This window comes from Triturus cristatus, chromosome 6 (genome assembly GCF_964204655.1).
Source record: "Triturus cristatus chromosome 6, aTriCri1.1, whole genome shotgun sequence".
NCBI lineage: Eukaryota > Metazoa > Chordata > Amphibia > Caudata > Salamandridae > Triturus > Triturus cristatus.
In genome coordinates, this window is record NC_140589.1 from 822,669,229 (window position 1) to 822,684,455 (window position 15,227).

The following is a 15,227-nucleotide window of genomic DNA, read 5'->3' on the forward strand; positions in this document are numbered from 1 at the left end:
TGCTCTCAATATTGCATAGCCACGTTATTCCATTTAGGTACTTGTTGCTATCAAGTTAGAGAGGGCAAAGAGTAAGGGCTTAATCCAGGATGCCAAGCTGTTGAGAATCTCTGAATTAGTGCTGCACAGTGGATAACAAACAATGCCTTCAATGCAGAATCACTGTTTTATTTTCTATAATGAAAAGTACTTCTATTAACAGGTTTAGAAATAGAACAGTTATAACTAATATATATTCGAAAAACTCTGTGTTGGCACCTTTGGGACCTTTTTAAAAAAAATTTATTTACATTTTATTGCAATAAACAAAAGATCTGTCAGTACATTCTTTACATGTGAAAGAGCAAGTATGTAACGTCTCATCATCATCAGTATCCATAGTAACGTACAGGTTATATAGCTTTGCCCTTCATGCCTCATTGTCCGAGCCGTGGTCCACAACCGGGGGAATACAGATATGGCCTCCATAGGCATTCCATTTGTCCCACACTCTTCCCCATTTCTTGGGGCAGCCTCTGTGAACATATGTAGCTTTTTCGGCCACCATGATCATGTCCATGTCCTTACACCACTCCGTTAGGGTTGGAACTTGTGATGCGCCCCATTTCTGTGCAATATTCCGCTTTGCCACTATCATTCCTGTTGTTGCCCACTGCCTATCCGCATGGTTGAGGTCAGTTGGCTCCCATATATTGAGGAGGCAGTACTTGGGAGCAAGCGGGACTATGTTCTCGCATACCTCTGTGATGGTGTCCATGACCCTTGTCCAGTAAGATGTGATCACTGGGCAGTCCCACAAAGTGTGATAGAACGTCCCCAGGTCCTCACATTGGGGCAGACAGTTCGGGTCTGGGGCTCTACCTATCTTGTGCATTGTCACCCTCGTGTAATAAGTCCTGTGTAGTATCTTAAATTGAATGAGGCGCAGTCTAGAGGAAACCGCCACCTCTCTAGGCGATGCAATTGCATCCTGCCAGTCTGTGTCATCTAAGTCCCCGACCTCGGCCTGCCAGACTTCCCGAAGTCGTGTTAAGGGGTCAGTCCCGTTATTGATATCTTCCTGTAAGAAAGGGAAATCGCTTTCTTATGTAAATGATCAGTCAGTAGTCGGTCTTCCAAGGGGGATGATTCAGGGAGTATGTCTGCTGCCGGGATCGCAGCCTCCAGTGCATGTTCGGGACCTATTTTTGATTAATTTCTCCATAACAGTGGTTTTTAACCTTTTGACGTCTGTGGACCCCCAGTGATTATTTACTGAAATCCGGAGACCCCCACTGAGTCACTGTTGAAGGCAGACACCCCCAGCAATTTCTCTGATTTGAACCTCAAAACAATATACACACCATTGAAACAAACATACACCAAACAAATGCTTAAATATTTTATTTCACAATTAAAAATCGAAAAGGTTTTCACATTTAAAATTTTGCTTTATTTGTATATACCTTACTAATTTGAATTTATTAACTTGTAAAACAGTCGCATACAGCCACCCCCCCCCAAATCTCGGGGTCCTTGGACCAAAGATTAAGAACCACTGTACTACATTATAACATTCACCCTACGGAAATCCCCTGGAAATTTCTTTGACTCGGAGTTCTTCGTTATGATGAAGTTTAAGTGACCATGTGTCCAGTCACTAATATCGATTCACGGATAGTCTATTCATTGGTGTCCAGAGACCAGCTCAGTTCAGGTCCCTACTAGCTTCTTTGGCTTTTATTCTGGGACTGTGGGGTGTAGTGGGCCATCTCCCATTGCATATGCCTAAAGGTGCCTCAAAAGTTCAGTCGTTTCTAGCAAAGTGTCTACAAGTCACAGCACAGGTGATGTGACACACAGCATGTCCTGGTGATACCCATAGCCAGTTGTCAGAATAAGGGTAGTCTATCCTTCGGTTCATTAGAAATCTCGCTGTAACCATAATGGCTAGAACAGTCGTTTAAATGCTTCTATATTCAGAATGACCTCCTCCAACTTGCAGAATTTTACAGCACTCAATGGCTGTGAATACGAGCTGTCTCCATGTCAATTAGGGCTGAAGTGAGTTGAATAGTGACACCCTCGGGGTATGGAATGGGCCAGGGTTGAAGGAGATTCACCCTTCTCAATCTCTGAAAGTTCTGGAGCAGCTCCTCCATCCAGTTGCCCAGGAAGATTTTCCTGGAATGTTTGGCTGGGGTGACATCCTGGCTACTGGGCAGTCTGTCGCAATGCTTGGATTTTTAGAACTGATTACGAAACATAATTGTAAAAAGCTACATCAGCCAGATTGATCTAGGCATAGGTGTGAGGTATATAATATAAGTTGACTGGTCAAGGGACATGTTTTTTTCTTGTTCACTTTTGCTGGAAAAATGTATAGCTGGCTACAGGACCTGTTAAAGTTCATCTTAGATAGATGTGTTTTTTTGTTTGTTGTTTAGAGATCTGTTCATTAAGCACCAGGTTCTTTGGTGCTTGGTGATCATCTTAACAGTCAGCAGCAGGTTGGTTGCAGTGTATAGGCTTCTCCCTTAAGGATGCTTAGTGTTTGTAAAATCTGAGTAATAACCCTGATGGGCATTGGTAAATCAGTCGTGGCTCCCGACATTCAAGAGCACCGGACCTGCTGGCTAGGCATAAGTAGTTATTAGATGTGCCTTCTAGAAATGGAGAAACTCTCTCCGAATGTGCTTTCCTCCATTTGCTACTTAATTAAACACATTTTTACATTTCTTGTTGTAGGCTGTAATGGCTTGGAAGAGCTAATGGGAATCGATCCGTCCTTTGAAGTATTCCAAGCTACACTGTTCAGCTATACGTCTAAGAGCCTGGAGCGCAGTGTGCAGACCAAAGAAGTCAACCAGAAGCTCGATGAAAACATCTCTTGTTTCCTGACTCACTTGTCTCCATATTTCATGCTGAAGCCCGCCCAGAAGTGCCTCGAGTGGCTGATTCACAGGTATCCTGCAGGATCTAGGAGAATAAGATGCCATTGCCACACATAATGTATTTGGTCTGTCCATTGTTGGCTATACGTTTCTGTAAATTGTTAGTGTTTTAAATTTCATAATACACATGCCTGTCATTTTGTGGAGTATTGGAGTGCAAAATTGGCTGCTGTGTCGGGACAGAAATGCTCTTATCTCTCCAAAATGGAAGTTCACATTACGGGAACTTCTTGCTAAAATCTATATGGTTGCATTTCTCCAAGCAGTGTTTAATGTTTTGTTGGAAAGAGGAGTTGTATCTATTGGTATGTCTTTATTGAATGCTTGCATAGAATGTTTATTATTTCCTTGACCACTTTCCCTCACCGTTTAGATTCAAAACACTTCTGCAGTGTGAGCTTTAGTTTTTCTTCAGACAGTATTAATTCTTACTGTTTGCTCTAGCTAGTGATCGGGAGAGGCAGCAGGACTTAGCTTGCATTCGTCCACAGGAGGGCACAACCTTGTTTCCTGCTATACTCTGCTATAGGTTCCCTGTAACTCCACCCAAAACAGTTGAAAGAAAACCAGGGATAAGGTGATATGTGTGCTCAGTTTAGCTACAGTTTTTGAATGTCACATACTGTAGTTATTTAAACAACTTGTTTCCTCTTTCAGAACCTTTCTCAATCTTAGTGTCTTCTTCTGCCTTCTCAACACATTCTGATCAGGCATTTTATCCTTAAGCAACTGCTGCCCATGTATCTTGGAGCAGATATATTCTTAGATCTACTCTCCACCTTCCAAAGCTCTGATGCGTACTGGTTTGAAATTTTGTACTATGTAAAGTCTATTTAATCTGAATGAGTGAATCATTTAACTTGCACTGCTTGCCTAGGCAAGTTTCCAGAATCCTTCTTCCCCCATGGTCTTCAAGCCATTATCCAGTCCATGCACTTGTCGTTGGTACTATCTTATACTCGAGTTGGTCAGTGCACCGCTGCCTGTTTACTTCTCCCTCTGTCACTCTCTGTCAACACTATGACACCATACATGAACCAAACCATGGAGTAAGTTGTGGAAGGCGACGGTAATTTAGAAGAAACACTGTAGGAGCATTAATTATTACAGCTGCCCCCAAATGGATGTAGGTACATTCCTCTGATTGGTTCAGACTGAAAGTACTGTGTATCGCAAAGAGAGCCATGATGACGCAACAAATTTTGAAGGTATTGAATCTCTGTCTGCTACTTAGTCTGTTTTACTAAAGCAATCACTTCACTGGAGCTGAGAGGTGAGCGGAGCATGGGTGCAGCATTTACCCCTTAGTACGCTGTTGAGGCTGCTTTTGCCACAACGCCAGTGGTTGTCTCGATGCATTACCTGTCCTCCAGGCTTGTGCCGGAATCCCATATCATTTGCTTATTGATTAATGCAAATGAAATGTTGAACATATGGTTTTCTTGTTAGCGTGCTCCTTTCCAAGATGATACACACATTTATAAACATTGAAACCTGGTCTAGTCTCTTCCCTGCCAAACCAATGCCTTTATCGAGAAATGTATGGAAGTCACAATTCAGAATTTACTTTATATCCTTTGGGTAAACCATATCATGTATATCCATAGTCTGTAGAGTGGCACTGGCAATTGTAATACTTTAGCTATTGTGATAAAATAATCTTAGCATCCCACACTTACTCACCTTCGATGTCCTTTCTGTAATTTCTTTGATTTGTTACTGATCTAATTCCAGGTTCTCTGTATCAAATTCTTGACATTGCACATGACTGCATTGGATGTTAATTGATACCTCTGTGACTGTTCCACTTAATCCGTTTGCTTCCCTTTATTTTTACATTGTCTGTATTCACTCTGTGTTATCAGGTGCGATGGATGGGAATGGTGGAGATCATTTAAATAGAGCCAATGAATGGCCATTTTCTTTATATTTTTAGATTATCATTTGTAACTTTTGTTTTCTGGGAGCTAAGCCACTAGGTGCTTAATATGTTGTATAATCTTTAATTTCTCCTGCAAGGTTTCATATTCATCTCTACAATCAGGATAGTCTCATTGGTTGTGTGTTGCCGTATCATGAAACCAGAGTGTTTGTTAGAGTCATCCAGCTCTTAAACATCAAAGACCCAACGCACCGTTGGAACTGGCTGGAACCCATTCAGGTAACTTAGCAGTGTTTAGAGAAAGTAATGTTTAAGATTTTTCTGGACTCTATGTTCTTTTTTTATAAATTGCGCAGCTTGCATTCTCTTACATTTTTATGACATGCATACGATTATCAAAGTTGTATGCCCTTGTCGGACATCAAGGAGCTTCTTATAAGGAACATATGTTAAAGCTCTCATGTCCATGTTCTTTGGTTGTAGTTTACCTTGGTTGTGCTATGTTGGATGTTTACTGGCATTCTGATATGCCTTTGAAATTGCAAGATTAAAAAGTAAAATACGAAAAGATAAATAACAAGCATTGTCAAAGCCAATAGGCCGTGCCAATGTGAGAGGTATTGGCTGTTCCAGTGTCTTTTAGCCAGGTTACACAGCGATGTGGCTCTTGTTCAGCATGGCTAAAAGTTAGTGCTGTGGTGTTGAGTAGGGTAGAGGGGCATAGAGTGGAGTGGTGTACAGTAGGGGACGTAGAGTGGAGTGGCATACAGTAGCATGGCATAGAGTAGAGAGGCATGTGGCAGTGTGGTGTAGAGTGGCTTAAAATGGAGTGGTATAGGGAGGAGTGGTATGTCATGGAGTAGCGTGGAGAGGTGTGTTGTGGTGTAGAGTGGAGTAACATAGAATAGAGTGGCGTAGAGTTGTAAGTATAAGTAACTAAAGCCAATAGAGATTGCAGATAGGATGAAAGTAACATAATTAAGAAGCAGTATACCTGTGTTAAAAGTAGGAAAGCACATTGTACATCCAGGAATAATACTGAAATACTTTTAAAATACATTTTAAAAAATAGTACTTTGCAAAAAGATGAGGAAGAATAAAGGTGAGAAAGAACAAACTTACTTGGTCCATGCTCCCGATAGAAGCCAACTCAAGAAAGGAAGGGAAGCCTACGGGAGCTAAGCAAAAGAAAAATTGCAAATGAGTGACATCGTAAATAGCTAATGCTATTCTATGGGTGGGTTGTAATCCCACTGAATTGTCTACACAGCGCTGTGTAGACAAGACCTAAAAAGGGTGCCTATTGTCTTGTGGAATCTTCTACATGTGCGGTTATTTCTTGCGGGACGAGCCTCTTGGACTGAAATAGTAGCCAGTATATGGCAACTGTTTTTGTTTGTTTGTTAGGTTTTTTTTGTGTACGTGTTAAAAAAAATGTTGTCCAAGAAAGTGTGCATGTGTTTATTAGTCCTAAACGTGTATCAACAAAAGATTGGGTCTGCTTAGATCACCCACTTCATTGCTATTTCAAATAGTGTTAAATAAAAAATAATCTTTTCTTTCACCTTTGACTTTGTGTTGGTCTGTATTTTCTATTTTTACATTTTCTACCTACTTGCTATTTACGGGGATATAGGGATGAAGCCCATGTGGGAACTCAAAAAACTTTACAGGTCTGAAAACTAGCCAAAACCCTGAATTCAGCTAGGGTTTGCATCTAGATTGCTCAAAAGTTTCACATTGAAACCACTTGTTAAATTAGAAAAATCGTGCCTTTAAGTCTGGTCTACAAAACGACCCTACAGCAATGCTGACAGATTTTTCCTCCTAAAGTTTTGTAGTTTGGCCAAAAACCAACAAATGAGCCATGGCTTAGAATGATTTTTAAATGTGTACAGACCACGCGTTGCATGATAATATAAAGAGAAAATGAACAAGAATTGGATATGAAGGAAAGCTATGGTTTTTTTTTAAATGTGCACAAGATTGTGAATTTAGAAATTGGAATCATTCATACTACTCTGAATTTTGAATATCTTGGTGAATATCAGGGAGTTTTTTTTTTTGTAAGTGTTTTTTTTTAGAGAAGGGCTTTCAATAAGAAGCCAAAAATGTAGAGAGATCTAATGGATAATAGCAATATACCCTACTACACAGCGTTGCCATGGTTCTCTCAATAAAAATACATTATTAGTGGGGGTGGGCCTGTCTCCTGGGAAAACTGTCACTTCTATGGCCAACATGTATGGTAGGAATTAGACCATGGTCATAGACAAAAAAGGCTAATGGATGGGTATGATATTTGCAACTTGAAGGTCTGATCCAGATGCATAATTTAGAGTCTTATTTGGAGTGAAATGACTAGACTCTGAGCTTGTTAATAGTTAATGCCTGCCCACGCCACATTCAGAAAACTTCTGCCCAGATCTGCTGAGGATTCTGGATGTGAAGTACATCTGACTAATAAACACAGTTCACCTCAGAAATTGTTACACATACAGAGAGCACTTCTAAATTGTCCAACAGTAGCAGACTGTGCACATTAAATGTTTAACCCAGTGTTAAAATATAAATATTCACATTCACTTCATACCAAATACTTCTTAATCTCATTTCCCGGTATATCTGTGGTAAATTTAAATTACCTAGACTTAATTTATGCGGTAAAATTCAATAAGAATAACTCAGTAAAAATAAGAGGCAGAATCCGTGGTATTTGAGGTTATAAAAGGGAATTTATTCCTTACAAAGGAATTATGGTTCGAACCAGGCAATCGGGTTCCGTCACCACGAAGGTTCAGGAAGGGATCGGCAATACATTATTGACAGGTTATCATATTTATAGTAAATGCATTACAGTGAAGACATATGCAGAGGGCGTTACAGCTGAGAAGAGAGATAAGAATACACATACGTAATGGAAAAGGCGTTACAATAGGCGTGCATAAAGGCGTATACTAGAAACGTCATTATGATGATGACACAGGTGGGTGGATCCATAAGAGAATCCTGCAATGTCAGCAGAAATACATGGCAGAGATGCGCGCACAGCCGCATGACGTGTGATTGACGTGTAACTAGAGGGTGAAGGGGACTTGACATTTTGCCCTACATGAGGAGACAGAAGTCTGGGATGTCAGAACAACCTAATCCCAAATCGTATCTAATATCTTGTGTTTAAGGAACTATATTATCTGGAAGGAAAAGTCTCTCAGGCAGAGGCTATCCTATACTAACTATTAGTGCATATATAAGCGTCTACGTGTCTACATGAGATGCGAGGGGCATGGGCCTACCATGGCAACAGAAGTCATGAATTACTTGCTCGGAGACAGTAAGGCCGAGCCCTTTGCTCTGCAGCTGGAAGGATGTTTACCTAAACTACTAGACAGGAATGTATTTCTCGAGGAGCGGAGCAGATAACTTGAAGGCTGAATACAGTTTTTGGCAGGCAACAGGCCGGGTCAGGCACCGTTAGCCGCGCAGGAAGTAAGACAAAGGTCATGGATACAGATGCAGGTCCAGGCTGGAGCATTCAGAGGCAGAAGGCAGGAAAAGCTCGATGGCAGAATTCAGGGCCTACCTTGCCAGAGCTGGAAAACGTGAAAAGTACACCATATAAAGACGGTGGCAAGGCATACTTAGGAACGGAATATCTGACCCATTCATGGCAGATCTGAAAGAGGACATGTTGACGTTGGACACAATTAGATTTGCGTCTTCATAGCTTGAAGTGGAGGGAACATACATGTACTTGTAGCATGTACATGGAGCCGTTGGGGTCTAAGATAGGGGACACAATTGACCATAAAAATTCATATTTCCTCATTCCCTCCTTGTCCCCTACGGACCCTTCATGAAATATCGATCCTCAGGAATCCATCAATCTGTTCATGTAACATCATTTGCTCTTCTTTCTTCTTCCGGGATTTTGAATGAGAACTTGAACGTGGAGTACATGATGTGGCACACAGGCCGCAAATCGCTGGTCCACATTGTAGACACAGGCAACAACTGAATACTATGAGAAGGCCAATACCTAGGAAGGATAGGACTTTCCATCCCCAGGCTGACAAAACGCTCCAGAACCAACCGGACCATGTCCAGGTGCCTGGATTCTGATGTATCTGGCTTGCAATCTTGTGAAGACGCGTTATGGCTTTATATACAGATGGTGCGTTTTCTGGAATGAAAACACAACAACTCGATCCGATGACCCTACAGGCTCCGCCCCTATCGGCTAGGATGACGTCAAGTACAAGACGATTTTGGAGAACAACAATCCGCATCGCAGACTGCTCCTCTGTTAAGTTGCCTAGGGCAGAGGTAGTTTCATTCACTACTGCTTCAAGGGTTCTGGTTAATCTACGTATCAGTTTACTATTAGAGACAACACCTATGTAAGGAAAGAGACCTTTATTGAAGTCTGTATATTGTTCCCATGCTGTTTCAGTGTAGTCGATAATCGGGATATCTCTCTGGGGTCTATTGTGTACTAAATGGGTATTTCTATGATAATCAGGAGGGGCTAGGAAAACAGGTGGCAGAAGGAATGCAATGTAACAGGTACCATCCCAATCTAGAGGTAAACGTATATATGCGGTATGACCACATATGAAGTAGGAATGACGGGAAACTCTAAATGTAGACTTGCCTTGATCACTGAATTCGATCACAGTGGTACATTTGCTATGACCCATGTGTACTGAACCATTCTTTCTTACACATAATTCACCTTTGACTGGTAATACGGACATAGCAGGCAAGACTAGTGCAGTTTCAGATTCAACATTCAGAATCATGAGGTTGAGTGTAAAATTACCTAATCCATATACTTCATTTTCTAGGTCAGTTCCTGTCCTTTTGGGAAGTCCCTCCTTGTTAGGGTAACAGGCTTTAAGCAAAACTAAGTTCAGGTTTCCCCATACCCAGTTGCTCTGGTAAACTACAGTGTTTGAATCTAAAGAATTAATCAAACTAAACCATGCGCCACAGGAACCATTATGTGTGAATGGATACGGAAAGAGGGGCAGAACTCCTTTGTATTTCTGATAGGGAGGGAGTCGGCCACATATCCAACAATTTGTAGCATTGCTGGCCTGATGGGAGTGATGTAACATACTAATGAATGTGTTGTTGCGCAGCGCAAGTCTATAGGGCAACTCATGTGAAGGTAATTCGCTAAAAGAATGTTCGGCAGTATCATTGTAAGCAGAATGAGCACGCTTGAAAATAGGATAGTACATGTGCAACAGTATACTTGCAGCAATAATCAAAAGACTTAGAAAAAACATAATCAACAGTGTCACTATACAGTGACTATGGAGTGATTTACAATATGCACGTTTCTTGAGCTGTTTCTGTCTATCTCTCTCTCGATTTCGGTCTAGAGGATACATGTCAGAGACTAATTCAACCGATTCACCTTGGAGAGGACTTAAACAATCGAATTGTCTGACTTGTTAGACCTTAGTTTCAGTTTATAGTTTTGTGATTCGGTTTTCTCAACCAGGGGGAGTTTTGAGTCAGTCTGTGGAAGGGGGCAGGGCTGAGAGTTCAAATCAGACGGTAGTCCATGAAATTTCTTGATATGGCTCGAGTGTAGCCAACCCTTGCGACCCTCGACCTTCACTGCTGTCCTCGTGGTCAGAAGTACCAGTTTTGGCGTTTGCCAGCGAGGCTCCAACGGGCTCCTCCTGTCGAAATTTCTTATGAAAACAAAGTTTCCAGGAACCACTTCATGGGGCTTCACCTCGGTTTTGTCGGGAAAGGCTGCAGCTACCTGTGAACGGCAAGATTGTAGTGCAGACATCAAGGAAGCAAGGTAATCTGTCAACATATTACAATCCACATCAGTGATTTTACGAGGTATAGGCGTCCCCCACATATTTGGTGGCCTACCGAAGACCACCTCGTACGGGGATAGCCCTGTGCGAGAATGTGCTACCATTCTCATGTAAAAGAGTGCAACTGGTAAGGCTACTATCCAGTCGACGCCTTTCTCTCTACAGATTTTTGAAAGTCGAATTTTCAGAGTCTGGTTATGACGTTCCACGAGACCTGCTGCCTCGGGATGCCGGACACAGTGGAATTTCCATTGATAGCCTAACAAGAGTGAAATGTGTTTCATTAGCTCGGATGAGAACGGCTGGCCGTTATCTGAGTACACGATACGGGGCAAACCATACCGTGGGAAGAATTCACGAACTAACTGTTTGGCAGTAGTCGGGGCAGTGTAATCTGAGACGGGATATGCCTCTGTCCAACGGGAAAGAGCACATACAACTACGAGGACATATTTGAATCCTCGACAACGTTCCATCTGGATATAATCCATCTGGAGGACTTCAAAAGGGTGATCGGGAGGTTGAAATCCACCTTGCTCTACAGGAATGCTTTTACCTGGGTTGAACTGACAACAAATCATACAAGTTCGGACTTTCTGTTTGGCTGCAGCTCGTAAGTGTTTATTAAACCAAATGTGTTGAATACTATCTAACATAGCTTTTTCTCCTAGATGTGCTGGACTATGTATTGTGTTAATGATAACTTGAACCATGGAGTCGGGGAGAAACCATGTAGATTTTCCCTTCGTCATCCATCCCTGATCTGTTTGGATCCCTCCTAGTTCAGTCCATTTCTTTGTTTCCTCTGGTGTAGCATGTGTCTGTATGTCAATTACATCAAGGGCGGGATCCTTAACTGTCATGCAGTGTGTCGGAACTATTGTCTTTGTCAAGTCAGTTGCATGATTCCGATTCTGAGCTGTCTGTTTAGCTGTTCGGTCTGCTAGATCGTTACCCTGGGAAATGATATCGGTGACTTTTGTATGGGCCTTGCACTTCATGATAGATATCGAAGTAGGTAGATGTATTGCATCTAACAGAGCTTGAATGAGGGGACCGTGTTGAATGTTGGCACCATGAGAAGTTAAATAACCTCTCTCTCGCCAAAGGACTCCGAAGTCATGGACAACTCCGAATGCATAACGTGAATCTGTGTATATGTTAACTTTTTTATTTTTGGCTTGAATACAGGCTTGTGTCAGAGCGATGAGCTCTGCTGCTTGAGCTGATAATGTGTCAATACAATTTGTTTCAATGACTTCAGTGTCTGTTGTGACTGCATAAGCGGCCACTAACTCTCCTGTACTTGTTCTCATACATGAACCATCTACATAAAATGTCAGGTCTGGATCTGATAATGGAATGTCTGTCAAGTCTTGTCTGGGTTTCGTCGTAATAGTAATGACTTCAATACAATCATGTGCCAATGGGTCTGTTCCACTTAGTGGCAAAAGTGTGGCAGGATTTAATGTACTACAACGTCTGATTTCTATGTGTGGCTGAAACAATGTTAGTTCATAACCTGTCAGTCGTGCTATAGTCAAGTGCTGAGTTTGTGTCCGGTTCAAGAGAACCTCTACTGCGTGAGGTACTTGTACTGTCAATTGATGTCCTAATACTATGGAATCGCTTTGTCTGATTGCTAAAGCTGTCGCTGCGACCGATTTCAGGCACGCAGGAAGAGCCTGAGCTACTGGATCTAATGTGCTAGAAAAGTAAGCACATGGTTTGTGTGATCCTGCTTGTTCCTGAGTGAGTACTGACAAGGCAGTACCTTCACGTTCTGTAACAAAAAGTGTAAAAGGCTTACTGTAACATGGTGTCGCTAAAACAGGTGCTTGGCATAAGGCTTTCTTTAAGTCTTCAAAAGCTTGTGTATGTTCTGGAGTCCAAGGGAGGACAGTCGATGTCGCTGCCTCCTGGGTTGTCAACTGAATGAGTGGTTTTGCTAGAAATGCGTATTGGGGGATCCACTGCCTACAGTACGAAGTGAGGCCTATGAAGGCCCGCACCTCCTTTTGTGTCTTGGGTGGTGGCATGTTTACAATTAACTGGATGCGGTCAGGTGTGAGCTGTCTCCCCCCCCTTGGACAGCAAGTGCCCAAGGTACACAACTTGCTGAACACAGAATTGTAGCTTCGAAGGGGACACCTTGTGCCCCTTGTCGGCCAGAAAATGTAAAACCGTCAGTGATGCTTTTTCACATTCGGGTTCGCTTCGGGCGGTGATCAGCAGATCATCGACATACTGAAGCAGTGCAGTGTTAACTGGCATGTGGATACTGTCAAGTTGTCTTTTCAGTGCTTGGCTATAGATGCTAGGACTTTCTGTAAATCCTTGAGGTGCGCGTGCGAATTTAAAGCTTCGTCCATTTAAACTAAATCCGAACAAATATTGGCTTTCCGGATCGATTGGGACGCTAAAGAAGGCGTTCTTGAGGTCAATTACAGTAAAGAACGTTGCTTCTGAATCAATAGCTGTCAGTAATGAAGAGATATCTGGGACCACGGGATATTGTGGTACAATGCATTTATTCAATTCGCGCAGATCAATAACTAATCGATATACTGGGGGTGCTTTTGGATCAGTTCGTTTAAGAATCGGAATGATCGGAGAATTACATATATTGGAGTCGGTTTCCACAACCACTCCTTGTGCAATGAGCTCGTCAATGATTTGCAGCAAAGCCACTACAGCATCTGGAGGTAACTTGTATTGTCGCATTCGTGGTAATACCACTCCTGCTTTGAGTGTGACTCGATATGGTGTAATGTGCATACAACCTACATCAGTGGGGCCTTGTGCCCATAAATGTGCAGGTAGATTCTGTAACCGGTGATCCATGTCTCTTGACACTTAGTGACCTTTAAAGTCACGCAAAAATAGTCGTACTCCGTCCGGAGAACAACATATTATAGCTCCTAGAGCTTTCAATGTCTTTATACCTAACAAGTTTTCTGGGCATGATTTTGTAAGCAATAGATCTGTAGTCTGTGTCAATGGACCAACTGTAAGTGGAAGCGGTTGCGATACTTCGTTAATAATAGGCTTTCCTGAAAAACCAAGGGAAATATTTTGTGAGCCTGAGAGGGGTGCCCCTGGAACCTCGTCGTGACTTATAGTTGTTCTGCTTGCCCCTGTATCAAGTAAAAACTTTCTGTCTTTCCCTAGTACTTGACTCTGTACATAAGGACCCTCTTGATCTACGGGAACCTCAATAAGGGGTAAGCCAACTTCCCTCTCTAGGCTATTTCATGTGTATCGCTGATAATCTGGATAGTCAGTTTGTGCATACTGGTACATCTGTTGTGTCGTGTTTTGTTTTGCGGCAATAGGCTGTGACTGTGGTACCGCTACGGTCTGTTGTGCAGCTTGCATAGGCTGTACGTTCTGAGGTGCTTGTTGTTGGATCTGATCCTGTCTAGGCGGACGCGGTCTCTCCTTGGTTTTACCCGTAGAGATATTATGTTTCAGAACTGCACAATCGTTTATATAATGACCTGGCTGTTTACAATAGTTGCATGTCCCTTTAACGGGAACCGCTGAATTACTGGACTGTGTCGCACCCTTTTTATGACCGTCAGCTGGAACTGACTGGGCGACGAGCATTTTCATTTTCGTGTCTTTCATACGTCTTTGTTCGTGTTCTTGTTCTTCTCTAATTCTATTCTGGTGATACTGTAACATTTGTAACATTTGTGACGGAGTGTTAGCTTGCCAAGTGCTCTCAACTTTCAATACTCTGTTCTTAACCTGGGGCAGGGAATTCTCGACTAGTTTTGTTACAAAAAGATGTGGATATGACTCGCTATTTGCTTTTAGGCCGCTATTAATACCAAAACATTTTTCAAATCGGGAATAAAAATCACTAGTGTCTTCATCGGGTTTCTGTTTGCAAGCTGAGATTGCTCCCCAGTCTTCCTTTTTCGTAGTTAATAAACGTGGCAATACTTGTACTAATAATCCTGGTAATGCTTTAGTTTTGTCTCCAAGCCCTACGCCTGCAGTTCGGGCATTTTCTTCGTTTTCTAATGCTGTCCAATCAATCTTTTGTTCTCCCACCTCCCACTCTTTTTCTTTGAGTTTCTCGTAAATACCGGCAGGCAGTAATACTTTCAATATTTTCATAATGTCAGGATAGGTATAATCACCCATGAGTAACATGTCTTTTATTTCACGGTGAAAACCTGCTGGATCTTTGTCATGGCTGGGCACTAATTTTTTCATTTCCAATAGTTCTAGTTTAGTTATAGGCGTGTACACAAACACGCGTCTAAAAGTATTATCATCATTCCTGACTGGATGCACTTCGCGTAAGGGATTCTGTCTGTCTATGTAATACATTTTTCTTTCCATGGAGGGAGCTGAATCATGCTCTGGACATAGGAAGGCACTATATCTGTGTCGGTATTCTAGAATTACTTTAATTAGATCGGTACCTAGACCTCTCCATTTATTCAGGAGCAGTTCTATCAGTATATCAGGTAGGGGACCAAGATCAGAGTGTTGGCCTTTATATAATATAAGGAGATGTTGTATCATGTATATACTAGCTAAACGCTGTTC

General features: G+C 42.1%; 1 protein-coding gene across 1 annotated transcript in view; it reads left to right on the forward strand.

The window, feature by feature from the left end:
• Positions 1-15,227, forward strand: part of HEATR1 (HEAT repeat containing 1) — a 326,965-nt gene that overhangs the window by 14,521 nt on the left and 297,217 nt on the right. The window contains exons 3-4 of the mRNA XM_085611426.1: positions 2,728-2,944; positions 4,953-5,094. Of these exons, the coding sequence (XP_085467552.1) occupies positions 2,728-2,944; positions 4,953-5,094 (359 nt within the window). The remainder of the gene's footprint in view (positions 1-2,727; positions 2,945-4,952; positions 5,095-15,227) is intronic.